The sequence below is a fragment of the Myotis brandtii genome, unplaced genomic scaffold, assembly GCF_000412655.1.
Source record: "Myotis brandtii unplaced genomic scaffold, ASM41265v1 scaffold745, whole genome shotgun sequence".
In the NCBI taxonomy this organism is placed as follows: Eukaryota; Metazoa; Chordata; class Mammalia; order Chiroptera; family Vespertilionidae; genus Myotis; species Myotis brandtii.
In genome coordinates this window covers 62,683-80,101 of record NW_005370970.1, presented here as the reverse complement: position 1 = coordinate 80,101, position 17,419 = coordinate 62,683, and the positions used below count along the sequence as shown (strand labels likewise).

At 37.2% G+C, this 17,419-nt stretch overlaps 1 protein-coding gene across 1 annotated transcript in view; it reads left to right on the top strand.

Moving 5' to 3' along the window:
* The first annotated feature begins 1,414 nt into the window (after nucleotides 1–1,414).
* Nucleotides 1,415–17,419, top strand: part of RASSF9 (Ras association (RalGDS/AF-6) domain family (N-terminal) member 9) — a 33,163-nt gene continuing 17,158 nt past the window's right edge. Inside the window, exon 1 of the mRNA XM_005882984.2 lies at nucleotides 1,415–1,730. Within this exon, the coding sequence (XP_005883046.1) occupies nucleotides 1,684–1,730 (47 nt within the window). The 5' untranslated portion in view covers nucleotides 1,415–1,683. The remainder of the gene's footprint in view (nucleotides 1,731–17,419) is intronic.

Genomic DNA, 17,419 nt, shown 5'->3' with positions numbered 1-17,419 from the left:
TATACAAGTACATTAAAAATAACATATTTTAAATAATATATAAATTGCATATATGTATATATAGATAGAGAGCTATACAATATAGAGGACTAGAGAAGAATTATGATGGTAGACATTGGAGGAAAATATTGAGCTCTGTAGAATCCTTTATAAATCAGTTCATATAAAAGGATAGTCATTTTTTGGTCCCTTTTTGTTGTTGTTTGATGTTGTTGGGGATGAGGCTAGAGTCCCAAAGAAAGTGTGAACCATCATGCTCTCCGCCAGGGTCCAGAGACCCACTAGCCTAAAGTGTGATTTCCAGTGAACCTACTGGTACAGTCCCTTTGACTTCTTTCCCTGTCTCCCTTTGCTGAGGAAGCCAATGATTAGATGCTTTGCGCCAGGAGTGGGAGGAGGGGCAGGAGGGAGGGGATTAGGGAGAGGAAATCCTAGAAAAAAATATCCTGGGAAAACTCAGCAGGCCCTCATCTCCGCACAGCGCTTTCCCACGCCTTCGTGGGGCGCAGGGGAGCTCAGGGGGCACTGCACTGGCTGCCCGGGCCCTGGGTTCGGGCTAGCTTGGGACCCGGTGATGCCTGCCTACCCCTCGACCTCCACTGCACACTTGAAGTTCCCTGAAGTCCTCCAGGCGCGTCCTGTCACTTTCCTAGTTGAATGAGGGGCGGGAACAAACATGTGGCTCTTCCTTCAAACTCCCAGGCCCCCAAAGGCCCAGGAAATGCCCAAGGTGAGGCTAGGGCAGGCTTAAACCCATGGGAAGTCGGACTCCAAACCCCGACTGGTTTCCAGGCCGGTGCTGAGGTCAGGGGCCCTTTGGCGCTTCACCTTTCGGAAGGTGACCTGGAGGAGTGTGAGGAGTGGCGTTGGGGCCGCTCTGAGAAGCGGGAACCGGGGGGCTGAGATCCCCGGGAAGTCTGTGACCACCCGCACTGCGTCTCCAGCTGCGCTCCTCCCCCGCACGCTTCCCGGCACCGGCACCCGGGGCAGGGGATTTCGGTGTGGAATCCGCAGGCAGAGTTCTGGGCCCTCACTCCCACTTGCCAGATCAGATGATTTTCACCGACTGGAGCTGCTGGGAGGTGGGGGTATTTACTGTTAATCCTTTTATGTGTGTTCAGCTCACCTTGTGTGGTTGGGTGTGGGAAGGAGGGAGGGGGGTTTCCAAACCAAGTGGAATTCTCATTCCATGGGCATGAACCTGCCCGCGGGGTTGGCAGTTCTTAAAGTTTAGCAAGTCTGCAAATAAGTACAGAACACAATAGAGTCTCCCTCCCTTCCTCTCCCTTTTTTCTTTTTTTTTTCTTCTTTTCCTGCTTCCAAATGCTTTCTTCGAGGCTGAAGCTGGGCAGGTCTCCAAAGGTGCAGCAGCCACAACAATCCCGCACTCTTTTTTTTTTTTTTCTTTTCCTGCTTCCAAATGCTTTCTTCGAGGCTGAAGCTGGGCAGGTCTCCAAAGGTGCAGCAGCCACAACAATCCCGCAGTTCAAAGTTAAGCAGCAGTTGCACAACTTCCAGCAGCTCCCTTCGCCTGCTGCTAATGAGCTGAAAGCCAGGGACATCTAACGAGGTGAGCAGGAAGCTTCCAGTCCGCCTCCCTTCATCAGAGACACCGGGCACTTCTGCCTCCCATCCTCAGATAACTTTGAGATTAAGTCCTTGCTCTTCAATTGCCTGGCGACCATGGCTCCCTTTGGAAGAAACTTGCTCAAGACTCGGCATAAAAATAGGTAAAGTCCAGCGAATGTGTGCTCCGGAGTTTGTGTGAAAGTATGTGATTTGTTGCAGTTGGGTTCTGGTGAAAATTGTTCTTTGGGGGCAGAGCCCTAGGGAGTGAGGTCTTGTATTTGTACTTAACTGGTGAGGATATTGTTTCAGAACCAGTGACTGCAGTGGCCAGGGCAAGGATCGCTGAAAATAATGATTTTTTTTTTTTAACTCATTTCCCTCCGCATTTGGCCCATCGTTGTACCACAATATCACCAAAATTTCTCTTTGTGTTGCTTTACATATTTGAGAGTAGTAGGCTAGCAAGTTTCATTTTGTTTTAGACAAAAATTTAATGTGTTTTTGGAAGAGTTAAATTATTATGAATACATAAGTAAAATTAATTAACCACTAATTAGAATGAAAAACACAGCTGCTGATACAATCCTGAAACAATGCTTTGGCTCTCCTTAAAGTAGGGCAGTCCTGAAACTTGAAAAGTTCCTGAAGGGAAAATACTCTGTAGAGAAACTTTTCATGAACTGGTTCTTTAGCAAATGTTTCAGAACTTTAGGTGGTTTTAGGAGGATTCAAACAGCTGTCCTCCTTAATCCTTATTATTAATATTTTACTTTGATTTGATTTCCTTTGCACTTTCAAGCCTGCAATGCCCATAGTGTAAATAATTTCTCTTTATCTCTGTCTCTCCCTCCCTCTCTCTCTCTCTCCCTACTTTCTCTCTCTCTCTCTCTCTCTCTCTCTCTCTCTCTCTCTCTCTCTCTTTCAGATTTTTTGAGCCAATATGTGTGTTTCAGTCCTATTAAATGTTTTATTAACACCTTCAATGTTACATCTCTATGCCAAAAATGTGAGGATAATTTTATACATGGGCTTTACTTTTTAATATATTTATTTTGGCATAAAGGCTTTTCCACAACTCTTCTCTCAGTCATGCCTGTTTGTACTTGTAATTTACTTGTGTAAATTTAAAAGCATACAATTAGATGGTAGGAAATGATACAATTATTTTAAAGTATCTGCATAACAATATGGGAGTGATAACACTTTAAAGTAAATCTCCGTAGTTTAATTTGTATATGAATGTCTATTTGAAACATTCTGTTTTTAACTCATTCCAAATATATTCATGATTCAGTTGACTAAGTTTGCTTAAGAAACTAAAACAGCAATAATTTATACTATAAAATTTTCTGAACCAGTTTTATTTGCTAATAACTTACAATATACCACAAATATGGTGTATCTGGTAATTGGTAAAACTGTGTTTAAATAAATAAATGTGTTTGGGTATTATTAAAAAAATGTTAGTGACGGTTATCAAAAATAGGTTTGTATCTTATACATGCAAAATATTCTAAAATACTCCCCTTTTCAAAATAAAATCCTTACTACTTTTTAAATAATTATTCAGTAGTATTATTTATGAGTATGTTTTTTTTAAATGCTGTCAAAATATATAGAAATTTCTTTGGGAAAGTTGATGGTTTTATAAGACAAGATATATTTCTGCCATACTGATATTTTGAATACTTCCCAGGTAGTTCAGGATTGTTGTGAGCATGCGCGTGTGTTTGTCTTTTGTTTTTTTTTTTTTATTATAAATTCAAGAATTCTGTCATTGGTATATTAAATAACAGTGCAATAAGGCTTTGCACACACCCCTCTGAGTTTCCCTCAGGGGAATACATGTCCACTTTCATTACCTCAGTTTTGCTACTGCTCCATCTACTCTGCCCATAAAGCTAATTTTCGTTCAAGGAGGTGAGTATAGAAACATTTTTAATATAACATTTTCTATGCAAAATTATGAAAAAGTGAAAAGAACAATAAAAAATGAGGAGTTTCATAGTATTTCAAGTTTCTCTGAGTAAATGGAATGGTGCTCCAAAAGGTGATGCTTTATTATGAATGTGTTTTCGCAAAGGTGGTAAGTGATATTTTCCTCTTATAATTGAGAGCTTCTGTTTACAGGTTTGTATTTTTCTAACCCTTAAGAAAAATTTAAACCACAGTGGTAGTCGAGTCTGTAAAAATAGGGGTATTTCAAACTAAGCAGTAAATAAGCCATATAGAGTATTGAAATATAATTATTTTGTATTTATTTTTTCAGTCTTTAGTATTGCTATTGATGATATATTTTTGTTTTCTTCTGTTTCATTTTTCCACCTGTTTCTCTCTTATTCCCCTCCCCCACCTTCCTCCCTTCCACTCTCTCTAAAAATCAATGGAGAAAATATCCCTGGGTGAGGATTAACAAAAAGCAAGAAAAAACCTGGTTGATATTTGATATAATGCAAAACCCAGGGAAATAGACAAATAATTATATGGATTTGGACACGAAGTTAATCTTACCCTACCAGATCATCTTCTAAATTTAAAAAAATAATTAAAAAATTTTAGGAAACAGTATGCAGGAAATTTGAGAATAAAATATATGGTCACAAAATGATTGTCTTTGGGCCAGCAAACTTTTTATGCTTTTCAGTTCTATGTTGCATATAAATAAAAGAAGTGGAGCCAATATAAAATTATTTGTTTACAATCAGAATTAATCTTTAACATTTTTCTAACTCATTAGTATTTAATAGCGAGAGTAATTTTCAGAAGAGCTTTTAGTCTCAGAAGATGGGTCGTTTACTTTGGTTCCAGAATAATAGAATATTCTGTGACTGAATCCTAAAGATCCATGAAGACCTTATGCAACTTCTTGTTCAACATGAAGAATAAAAATGTTGGAGATTCTAGATATTTTCTTTTCAATAAACTAAGATTCTGAAAGTGCTTTCTAAAAGTCACTAGATAGATATTGTTTCTCATATAAAAGCCAAAGAAGCAAATAGTGAGGCCGACTTGACTTGGCATTCATATGGACATTTAGTAATGGGATTTAGATTATTAGCCTTTTCAAATATTCACATAGGTTCCATTTGTGATCCTGATCATTTTTATATTAGATTTGATGGTCAAAATAATGATTGTTTTAAAAAATATTGCTACTAAATAGCAACCAGCAACTTTTTTAAAAAGTTCAGAGAAGTAGAATGCCACTAGTAAAGCTTTTAGGGATACTTGGTTGTGAGTTGTGATTCTTTGGGGTTTTCATTAATAAAATTTGAGGTCAGAGAGTTGCTTGGACCTTTTGCTAAACTTTGCTAGAAGCAGAAAATTGTCATAGTAAAGCAGCATCCCATATGTTTATTTGAAATTTAAAATAGAATATTTATTTAGGTGATTTGTAAAAGGAAATTAACAGTGATTATGATAGGATCTAATCTGGTTAACATGGCCTTATAATTATTGTTAAGCACTAGTTAGTCCACTCTTGCCTTTCCTTTGGCTTTCCCTATACCTATGGATATATGTCTATCGCAGGTGATAAGAAATATTGTCATAATATCAACTTGAAATTAAAAGTCTCCAAAAATGTTCTTGTAATAAATGTATTAGAAAAAAATACAGCTATCTTGTTTATAGTTGATACATAAAATCTGCATTTAAACTTGCTTTTGAATCAATTAGAACATATCTGCCAAGCTTTTTAAAACCAGGTGCTTTATATTGCTCCCATAAGTACATCATGCCATGAATGCTTCATCAGAAGGAATAATTAAGTTTTGTGGTTAGAAGAATTAAGTTTTGCTGGCAGGATAGATATTTTCCCTTTGTAATTAGAAGTATGGTAATTCGTGAATTCTGCAGAATGGGAAGTTATTATGTAATGTTTTGTTTGACCTACAATGAATATTTAAAATGGCCCCAAAACTGGATTGAGAAATGCCAGATATTTGAGTATGAACATCTTCTTAGTTCCCAGGAGTTCCTGAAAAAAAACTCCCTGGTAACTTAAGTAGTTACTAGTTGGCAGCAGACAGCCCATTCAGAACAATGAATGGAATGCTCTATTTCTGGCAAAAATATCCTGAGAACAGTAGCAGTGGTGAAATTGAGCTCTAGGTTAAATCTTGAATTGTTACTCAAACAACTATAAGCCAACTTAAAATCCACTACATAAGATGTGTTATTATGCCCTGTACTAATTCATGAAGCATTAAGGTATAAAGCTCTTAAATGGATTTTTTTGAAAAAAACGTTATAAAAATGCTGTAGCTGGCTAACGATTTTATTTACAAGGAAATTTGATAGTAGCTTTAAGTAATTCACAGAACGTGGCTCTCTTTATTTTAATTCTGAAAGTGGAAGAAAGTTGAAGTGGGGGCATGAGTTTACCTCTTTCAGGTGCATGTGGATTCCAGTTCTGGAAAAGCAATCTCTTTGTCTCTAGCTTATTAGTTTTCTGAAGTGAGGCAATAATCTACACCAGGTACATGTGAAAGTCAAAAGTTCAGCATACTTCTGTGTTCTAATATTTTTTAATGTATGTTTGCTTAGGAGTTTTTAAAGACATCTTTTTGGCTAAATAAATATACACAACACATATACTATTGATTTCTCAAGAATCAATTATTTAAAATATATTTTGATTCCATTCCTGTGGAGCCTGTTGTAATACTACTTTTTAGAGGAAGTTTGCATAGTTGTTGATTATAAAGTAAAGCAATTACTAATGTGAATAGTCATGCAGGGGTAAAGTTATTACTTTATGTGAATTGAATAGAGCCTTGGGAAGATGCTTAGCACTGGCAAGATATTTTAAGGATAAGGATAATCAATGAGAATTAAATATGCTGACAAAGAAAATTATCCTGAAAGGCTTATATCTGCAGACTATAAAGCCCTCTTGTTGTTTTGTGTTTTGTGTGTGTGTGTGTATGTGTGTGTGTTTTATAAATTAAGTAACTGAAAATAGTTATAAAAATTCTCATTGAGTATAGGCTTAGTGAGAGCAGGACTTTATCTTGTTTTTTTCTAGGTAACTAGTGAATAGGTGCTCAGTAAATATTTGTTGATTGAATAAATGGATTCAATATATACTCTCCAAATATAGCTGATCTCTGTACAGAACTTGGGTCACAGCAATAGAGCAGTATGTTTGATGCATGGGCAACTAAAAGAATGAATCTAGAAATTCAAGGTTGACTTCTTTTTTTTCTTTGTGGTGGTGTTTTTTTTTTGCATTTGAATGAATAGTAGTTAAATTCAAGGTTGACTTCTTTTTTTTCTTTGTGGTGGTTTTTTTTTGCATTTAGAATAATGCAGTTTAGAGGATTAAGTAAAATTTAGAGGATTAAGTAAAATGGCAGTTTGCATATTCCAAAATATGTAACTATTTAAATTTTTTAAATAATGTTTTTAATTTGTCCTTCTCGTTGAAAGTATTGCAGATGTTCCCCCCCTTTTTTTCCCCATTGATCCCCTCCAACCCATACCCACTCCTCCCAGGCCTTCACTTCACTATTGTCCGTGTCCATGGACTATGCATATCTATATTTATATTTATAAAAGCCAAGTGACCAGAATGACCAGAACATCTGTTCGCTATGACACACACTGCGGCTGGCCAACCAATCTGATCAGCAACTCCCCCATCAGTGGTGGGGCCAGCTGACTCCCCGCAGCCCCCCCTCGGCCGGCCCAGCCCCCATTGGGCCCTGATCAGGGGCAGGGCTGGCGGCCAACCTCCCATAGCCCTTCTCCCCGGCCGTGCATGAATTCATGCACCAGGCCTCTAAATTTATATAATAAAAGGCTAATATGCAAATAGACTGAATGGCGGAACAACCAAACAACCAAACAACCGGTCACTATGACATGTGCTGACCACCAGGGGGCACACACGGAACATGGAAGGCGTCAGCATCAGGCGGCAGAGCGCAGAACATGGTGGGCATTGGTTGTGGTGGGATTATGGAGCAGGTGAGCAGGGGTGCCAGGCCAAGGTGGGGCACCGGTTGCTCTTATCCGGGCAAGCCTCTGGTGATTACTGAAAATTCTTTGCTCCCGTGCACCGTGGTCCCATCCAACGTTCACACGTGCTGCCAGCACTGGCCCTGCTCGCACCTGCTGCCGGCACCAGAGCCGCCATTCTCACCTGCTGCCAGTGCCTGGCACTGGCCCCGCTCGCTCAGGACTGTCAGCGGGTGCAAGCAGCAATTGCCAGCTTCAGTTGCCCCTCAGGGCTTCTCCACCTCCCTCTGCTCCTGAGGGGCGATTGGTGCTGGCAGCTGCCACTCACACCACTGCTGGCGCTGGCCCGCTCCGCACCATCAGCAGGTGTGAGCGGGGCTGGCGTCATCAGTGCGTGGGAGCTGTAGAGGCGGGAGCAGGGCTGCCAGCAGACAGGGGACTGGAGGCCATAACAGGAGGGGCCTGGCATGGGCACAGAGGATGGGCCGAGCCCCACCCCTGTGCCCACCGCAGCCTCACAGCCCACAGTTCCTTTCAAGGTTCACGAATTCTTGCAGTGGGTCCCTAGTGTGCATATAAGTTCTTTGGTTGATCTCTCCCCACCCACTCATCCACACCCAGTCTTCCCTCTGATATTCCACAGTCTGTTCCATGCTTCTATGTCCCTGCATCTATTTTGTTCATCAATTTATTTTGTGCATTAGGTTCACCTCTTTATATCTCTGATCCTAGGCTCAACACCTCCTTTCTGTCAAATGGTGAAGGGTTATATCTGACAAAAATGCTGTAAAAGATATTTTAGAAATATGGCTTGGCTTTTGGTAGCAAACAAACCAAGGTAACACATTCTTCACCAGTGATACTCGTATTCAACTTCTCCTTGAACACAACTGAGTATGTGTGAGTGAGGTTTGACAGACAATGGTGGATGGCTACTCTATACACCACTGCTAAATGTGAGCATTTTCTCTTTCTTTTTAGATAAGAGCGAAATATGATTGTGAAACATTTATTTTCTCACATGAAATGATAATTTATGCTCTTTGTACAAGATAATCACAGTTATGAGACAAAGGGAAAATGTTAGGAAGAAAAATATCTTGATTAAGAGTTCCAGCTTTTTATTTACATAGACCTTATGTCATATCTCAGATATGCTATTACTAATTGTATGCCCTGTGGCAAATACTTAATCTTTCTAATACAACAACAACATGTAAAGGTAAATACAAGTTTGATAATTAGAGGACATGCTCTTTAAGGAAATAATACACAATTATGAATAAAAATATTGCTAAGGTCATTCTGGGGTCTTGGAAGGCCACTGTGCAAATAAGGCAGCCCTTATGCTTAAGTTTCATTAGTTTCAGGGTAAATCCACCTCTGCTAATACTTTTTATAACATGATGTGCCAAGAACTGCTTTAAATGATTTACATAATACTTAAAATAATGATGTGAAGAAGGAGCTATTATTTTCTCTATTCTACATGTGAGGCAATAAAGACACAGAGGAGTGCAACAATTAAGTGGCAGAGGCAGGATTTAAATTCATGCTTTTAACCATTGTGGTATATGGCTTATTTTGGACTAAATTTTGTCATCTCTAAAATAGACTTAATCCTAAACCATCAAGAAATCTGATTTTATGTTAAAGACAATGCAATACTAGGAGATAATAAAATCTCAATAAATACGTATTCCTTGTTCAGTCCTGTTGGATTAAAAATGCTATTTAATACTTAAACATGGTGTGATATTTTGGGTTTTGAAATGTCAATCTGGACACTCTAAAACTTCTGTATCACCACTGATTTCTTTTCCTCCTTGGATACAGAGAAGTAGATTATAAATTAATTAATAAAATTAAAAATGAATCTATAAATGTTATATAAAACTATCTCTGAATCCTAATGAAAATATGAATTCTGACATCTTTTAGGTTTAATCCTCACACTTTTTTGAGCCAAATTGTAAGACCATTAATGATTTTGCAATGCATAACATAGTTAAGGGATATTTCCTTATTGTTTTTGTGAAGTTTTGATAAAAAGAAGGGGTACATAGTTTAAATATTTTAACCTTACCTTTAATAAAAAGAGAGATTGAATATTTAAGGTCCCTTTAATGTCTAAGCTTCTATAATTCTAAAGAACCCTCTGCAAATTAGAGTTTAATTCTCTTGTCCCCTTTGCTTACCTTTTCAAGATAACTTTAGAAAATAGAATTATAAGAAGAAATTTATTTTAGTGTGATTTCATTTTACCTAAGACATGTGATGCATTGTCACATAGCCTCCACCATGAAAGGTAGCATTATGGTAAAAGTCAAATGTGTTTATTTCTACTTATAATCACATGTGATTAGTTTATAAATTATTTTGTTTATCTAAAATATCTAAGAATTATTGAGTATTTGCTATCTGCTAACCATAATTTTAAATTTAGTAATACAAATACATGAATGTTGTATGAGTAGTTATCTTTTTTTAAAAATTCCTTAGAGTAGTTATCTTTTTTATTACATTTCTTTAGGACCGGTAAACTCTGGATTTGGTATTGTACCAGACATGCAAAGACACACCTCCATTCCAAAGAGATTAAACTCCTAATTGAGAAAACAGCATTATAGTTCAAATCTCATGAATGAACTTATTTTTAATTCACTCTTTCATGGGAGACTACCTTTGACAGGGTAGATAAAAGCACAATCTTTATCAGACAGTTAAGAAAATGAAAGCTTAGTATCTTGGAGTTAGATACTAAGGTATTTTTCTGTAGAGTAGGTACTCAATAAATGTTTTTGAAGTGGAAGTATATAACAGAGAAGTAAATGGAGGTACAGGAAAACAAAAAGAGCATCATCGTAATTAGCATTTATTAAACTCCCACAGTTAGGTGACAGGCTTGGACAAGAGAAGGGAACACAATAAGATGTATAAAAGTATGTAGGAGGGGGCTGAATCACCCAAAGCTAAGACTGACTCAGATAGGATAATCAAAAAAGAGGAATCCGGAAGCAGGCAGAAATATGATCAGTGTGGCGACAATCCATAATCTTGGTTACGTTAGTAGAAAACAACATTTACAATTGAAGAAGTGTATAGAAAAATTTTAAAGATGTGTTTATGACAAACCGTATTAGACTTATAGTCAACTGTAGTTAATTGCTATTCATTCTAATAATCATATTAAATTGGTCAGATTATCAGTTCATAGAATTGAGTTATTCTACTATCGTGTGGATCTCTTGGAGTTGAATTCCATTAATGCACATAGTGGTCTAACTTCAGCAAACGATAGGAGTTTTGTGTCTGAGGCTTATTGGTATACTGCACAGTGTGTGCTTTTTTCTCAACCAGTGATTAGGACATTGATAGTCACCTCAAATGCCTTTGGTTACTCTAAAGCTCCTCATTTACTCTGACTTTTTTCAATCCTCCTGGAATTCCCTGAAGTATGGATAACTGAGGGTACTTATGATCTAGTAGCAGGGCATTAATTTGGGGAGACCACAGTCTTTCATAGTAGAGTCTGAGGATACCTATTTTCAGCTCTGCACATAAGACCTTACATTTGCCTGGAAGCTCGAGAGATGCTATTAAAACCATGTCTGTTTCCACCAGTTAGACATATAATAACTATAATCTCACATGAAGAAAAGAGCTTTACACAATTAGAAAAAGCCCTTACTGCATAAAGCTATAGTGAGCCTTTGAGATTCCATCTTTTTTTGCCAGTGCAGGCAGTTAGGCACTTTACAGCAATGGGACCAGGACATATACACTTTGGTTTCTTGACTGCCTGCTTGTCTACTCTAGTATTGAAAGTGAAAGAATTTATTCCTAGGACTACTAAAATAGGCATGAATCTTAGACCAACTTACTTTTTTTAAATGCTGATTATTTTCAGTGGTTCTATTTTTTTTTTTTTTTTTGCTGTAATCACAGTTTAGAGGATTAAGTAAAATGGCAGTTTATGAAGTCTGGGTAGACTTTTAATTTTTTTTTTTTTTTTTGCTGTAATCACAGTTTAGAGAATTAAGTAAAATGGCAGTTTGCACTATGTAATGCTTTATGAAGTCTGGGTAGACTTTTGTATTGCTTTATCTATCTTAGCACCTAAAAACAAAACATTCATGAACTATCCCACTCTGTCATATTTGGCATCTACTTGTATATATCTGGCTTGTTGTGACACAAAATGATGGTTATTTAATGATTTTTAAAAATACAGAAATATTAAATGAACCCCACACCTTGGCGGGCATTATGAGAGAGTACAGATGAATCAGACATAGATCATACTTTGAAAGAATTTGCCGATTAGTGGACACACAGACATACATAAATAATTAAAATGCAAGGCAGGCATTTTAAAGTATCATAATAAAATTTATGTATTCAACAATAAATATTTACTTCCTAATATGTGCCATATGTTATTTTATAATGAGATAGCATAATGAGATAGTCAAGGTCTCTACTCTCACTAAATTTGTAGTGCAGTGGTAAACAGCAGATAATAAACAAACAATAAATGAAACAATTTATTGTTTCAAATACTGTTTGAAACAAGACATTTTAGATATTGGTTACTATTAGGGGTCACTCGGGAGACAATTTATGGGAATTCAAAATTGAGTTGGTAAGGGCAGTAGAAAGTGTGAGGATGGGAGAAAAAGAGTCACTGATAATAATAATTTTGGGTCTGAGTAACTGGGAACATAGTGTGTCATCATGAGGAACAGAAAAAATGGCAAGGTTAATTTGGGGAGGGAAGAACATCAGGGTGAAGAGTGAAAAAATGCAAGGTATCATTTGAATGTTTCCAAATATTCCACCTCCAACCACCTGGTGTTGAGACATGCTGCACCTGAGATGGGACTGTGAAAGCAGCCTTTCATCCAACCTGCTTCGATACCTCCTGATGTCCATATGGGGCTGATTAATGTGGAACATACTGCAACTGGAAAGGGGCTTTAAAGACAAAACACACTGGTTTCCCAGAGAGGGCTTTCAAGCTGACTAACCCTATATTAAACCCGCCCAATTTCCAGGGAGCATTTAGTAACCATCCCTTTAGTGATCCTTCAGTCACTACCTTTGGTTGAAATTACTTCTAAACAGGGCCATCACTTCTATGGGATTGCAAATTTTTTGTGTTTATTACCTTTTTTATCCCTTAGAGAGTCAGATACAGAATCATTGTGTATACAATGGAGTTCAAAGAATGTTTTCATATTTAAATAAATAAAAATCTAGATTTTTGGTGCAGGGACTTCGTCTAGGTCAGGAGTTGGCAATTTTTTTGTGTGTAAAAGGCCACATACTAAGTTTATTTCAGTGTTTGGGGGCCATAATCTTACCCTCGCAGCTACTCAACTCTGTCAATGTAGTGTGAAAACACCTGTAGACAATAGATAATTAAATGTGCATGACTGGTTCCAAGAAAACTGTATTTACAAAAACAGGTGGTGGGACAGTTGTAACCACCAGACCCTAATTGAGAAATTCCTTTCATTTGTCTCCCACCTCAATTATAATCCACATCCCCATCTACCACCCCACCCCTACTCCAAAAATTAAAAGAAACATTTATAACATCTACTATGTTAGACACTTAGACTTCAAAGATGAAAGACTCAATCCAGGACCTAACTGAAAAACTACCAAAAAATGAAAGTTAGAGATGCTATTACTTAAAGTCACTGGGTTCTGTAGAAGCATTAAGAATGCAAACTCATTTCAGTCTGAGGTGGTGGAGGGTAGGTATTCAGAGAAGGTAAGGGAATTTTCCTAGAGGAAGCAATAGTTGAAGTAGAGTAAGAGTTAATCCAATGGAGAAGGAGGTAGAAGAGTTTTTTCAGACAAAGGGAACAAATTGTAGAAAAGCCCAGAGTGAAAACAAAAATATGGCAGATATAGTTCAATTCTGTCTAGTAATCCATAGGGTGGTATATGTGAAGAGTCAGGTTTTCCTCATGTTAGACCTGTCAGATATCAGCAAGAAGTTAGGAATCGCTAGATGAATGTGCTTGGTTATGAGTTGGGGAAAACAGATCATAGAAGAAATCCTAGGAGCAGACAGGAGGGAGAGGCTGAATGGGGGAGGTTTGCATGAGAGATAGAGGAGAAAGGGTGAAATGGAGAGGAAGAGAGGTAAAGAGGTTAAAAATAAAGGACTTGGAAGCTATTTAAAATTTTAATTAAGGAAGATACACAATTAGATTGCAGTTTAAAAGGGAAGCATGGCAATATTATGGTGCACAAATGTGAAGTGGGCAGGAGTTTATAATATAATTTGTAATAGCTTACTACAGTAATCTATTGTAAAATAGAGTTGTCTGAATTGAAGTAATAATCATAGAAATGAGGGCACATATTTGCGACATTTGGAAGGAAGAATAATATTACTGGGGATGAGAGAGAGAAAATAATTGAGGAAGACATCCAGTTTTCAAGCTTGAAAAAGGGGCATGGGGATAATTATTACATTCAGTAAGATGGGAAATCAGGAGGTGGAATAGTTTGGGATATGATAGGATTGGATGATGAATTAGTTTTTGATTGGTCAAATTTGAAGTGCCTTGGGCTATACAAATCAAGTAAATATGCAAAAAAAAAAGGATGTTAGGAACATGGGTCTGGAATTCAAGGGCAAAATAATTGGATTTGGGAACTATTATCACACACTTGATTGATAAACTTGTGGGCGATATTACAGTCACTCATAAAATGTGTATAGTGAAACAAGAAATGAGTCATGGAAACCTGGGGGATGCCAATTGTATCAGTTATCACTGCATAATAAAACATCCTAACAATTAGTAGCTCAAAACAAAAATTTATTGTTTGTCAAGATTTTGTCGATAAAATGGGGTGGTTCTTCTGGTTTCACCTGGCTCTCTCCTGAGCAGTGGTTTGGTTGAGGACTACGGTCAGATGGGACAACAGATGGCTGGGTCTCTCTCCATATAGTCTTTCATCTCAGGCTTTTTCATCAAACAACAGCCTCAGTTCAGCTGCGAAGGATCTGGGGCTATTCCTGCATGACACCTACATCTGTAGAATGTGCAGAGGAAGTGAGGCCCATGCAGAAACTGAGACGGAGCAGCTAGAAAGGTAAAGGAAGAACCATGGAGAGTGCAGTCAAGAAGTCAAGCAATGGATTGCTGCAAGAATGGAAGAGAAAGGTCACAATGCATAATGTAACAAAGAGGTCAAGTCAGATCAGGGCCAAAAATGGCTATTGGGTTTGACAGGAGAGTTCTGATAAACAGGAATTGTGTTGGTTGGAGGTGGGAAAGGGTGGAAGTCATTTTATTATGGTGGAATGTTGCTTCTGTAAAGTGATGAACTAGAGAAAGTAACTGTGGGTTGCTATTTGTGTTTGGGAAAGAAAGATAACTGAGTGGAATATGTGGTCAACTCATATTCAGGCTATGTGACAGGGTAGTAGGAAGGACCAGAGGAAAAGGGAGAAGATAAACAGAGATGAAGAAGGAATAAACCATAAAGCAAAATCCTCGAGGAGGTGGAGGCAGTGAAGTTCAGAGCATATTAAAGAGTTTAAGATGCTGGGAAGTAAATGGACATAGATACTTTTGATATAGATAACCAGTGTTTTTCTCTTATAGATGATGTTTTCAAGTATCTCCTTTTCCTTAACAAAATTATATGACAGGTCCTCGTATATTCTTGTTTCTACAAGTTACTAATTCATTGTTTCCCTTTAGGTAATTTATTTATGACTAATGTGAAGAGCTAATTATTTTAGATAAGTTTCCAATTGGAGGTCATATTTTATTACAGTTTATTACAAAGTATGTTCAGAAAATCAGGGATAAAGAAGCTTATCTGGTGCCTTCAGCTATCCTACTGTATAATTCAAATTCATACACAGTTCTAGTGCCATTCAAATATGCCAACATATCTGAGAATACATTTAGAGAGGGAAGAGCAGGTGGCTGCAGGCAGATACAAGCTGAAAATCACCGTCACTAGGGAATATATTTCACTGAGAACCAAACCAACTTGTGGACTTAGCTGCCAAAAGGAAAACAAATGCTAATCGTTGATATAACTACAGCAATCATTACACTAAATACTCAGGCTAGGGAATTTTCCTTTAATAAATATACTTATGCTTTGCTGTTATGAAATATTTCTCTACAAAGTGCAAATCAATAGGCAACTTTAGGTGTTTGCTAGTACAGGTAACACTGGGAAGTAAGCACTAGAATTTCCAATGAGATTAAATATTTTCTCAGCATTTCATTTGGCAAATACAACATGTTAAATATTTGCATTTTGATTATAATCAATTTCTGGAATCTGAACTATGAGCTTAGTTTACTTAACCCTCAGTAGTCTCCAATACACATTCTTTACACATTCCCTTCCCTTTTCTCTGTGAATGGGAATTATGTATTAGAGCTACCCTGCAGTTATGGAACATCTAGGGTTTTCCTTATCCTCCATGACTGGCATATATTATTACTTTCTAGAAAATTAAGCTGCCATTAATAGAGCATATAATAGTGAATTTTTCTATAGATATGCATATATACATATATATGAAATTTTAATTTTCAGTGTGTCTTAAATTATTATTTTTCACTGTTGCAGTTATGTATAGAATATTTTCTGAAGGACTCCAATTTGAAAACTATTACAATAAAAGTTAATGGTTTATGTTTAGTGAAAACTATTTGATAGAACTACTTTCATGCTTCATTTATTAAAACAGTGATTCAAATTTTCTTAGTGACCTGAGAAAGACGCATTCTTTATGGCTCAAAGGTTGTGTGATTTTCTCTCCCACAGACGACAGCACTGTGGTCCCCAAAATGTGACTTCAGAAGCCATTTGCCACACTCTGGGTAAAATAACCAGAGTGAGTTTGTGGCCCAGAACTGCCTCCCTATTTGCCTGCTTTATTAATTTTAATAAACTTTAGAGTGTGTATGTGTGTGTGCATGCACGCACTCACACACTTTAAAGAAAGACAATCAAAATGGTCATTTAACATTCCCTTTTCAATTTTATGTACAGTGTAGGGGAGAAAAAAAATTCCTCAACCTTCTTGAGGTCCCTGGGTAGGTCTGAAAATTAAACTGACACAAAATAACAGGAAAAGAGCACACACATTTATTATAAGTTTTATATGACTTGGGAACCTTTCTAAGGAAATTAAGAGAAAAAAAAAAGGTTAAACCTGCATATTTTTATGGTAGCTTTGATAAAGAGCGACAGGTAATGTAGTAAACTGGAGGCAACTTGGAAAGTCATGTCTGTTGGATTCTTCTTGTTCTTCTGTCTTCAGAGATAACGGTGCTCATTCCCTCCAGGTGTAGGGAGGGCACTTCTCGCGTAAGGGTGTTATGACCTGTTTCGTGAAAGAGGCGTGTGTGGAAAGTCTGAATGAACTTCCTGCTTCTCCCATTTTCTCCCTCTGTAAGCTAAAAATACTCAGCATATCAAGGTGCCTTATCTAGGGCTATTGTGTCCTGAATCCCAATAGTAGTATATTTGCTTTACTCCAAATGTCATCAGTCTTCCTGAGGTAATCAATTTTTAAGTACAGAAAATAGCCAAAACAAACTTCAAATAGATTTAAAAAGTCAACATAACTTTTAAAGGCTGAAAGAATGGGAAACACACAATACCTTAGACAAAAAAATAACATTCATGAACAATTCTCTGAGACTTAAAGAAACCTGAAACTCTCTCTTAGGTTGTTATTCAACATCTATTCTTTCAAAAATTAGAATGTTTTATATAAGAGAACCCATGACTATATACCATAACCTATCTAATAAAAGAGAAACATGGTAATTAGCCATACCTCCGCTACCCTTCCCATTGGCTAATCAGGGCGATATGC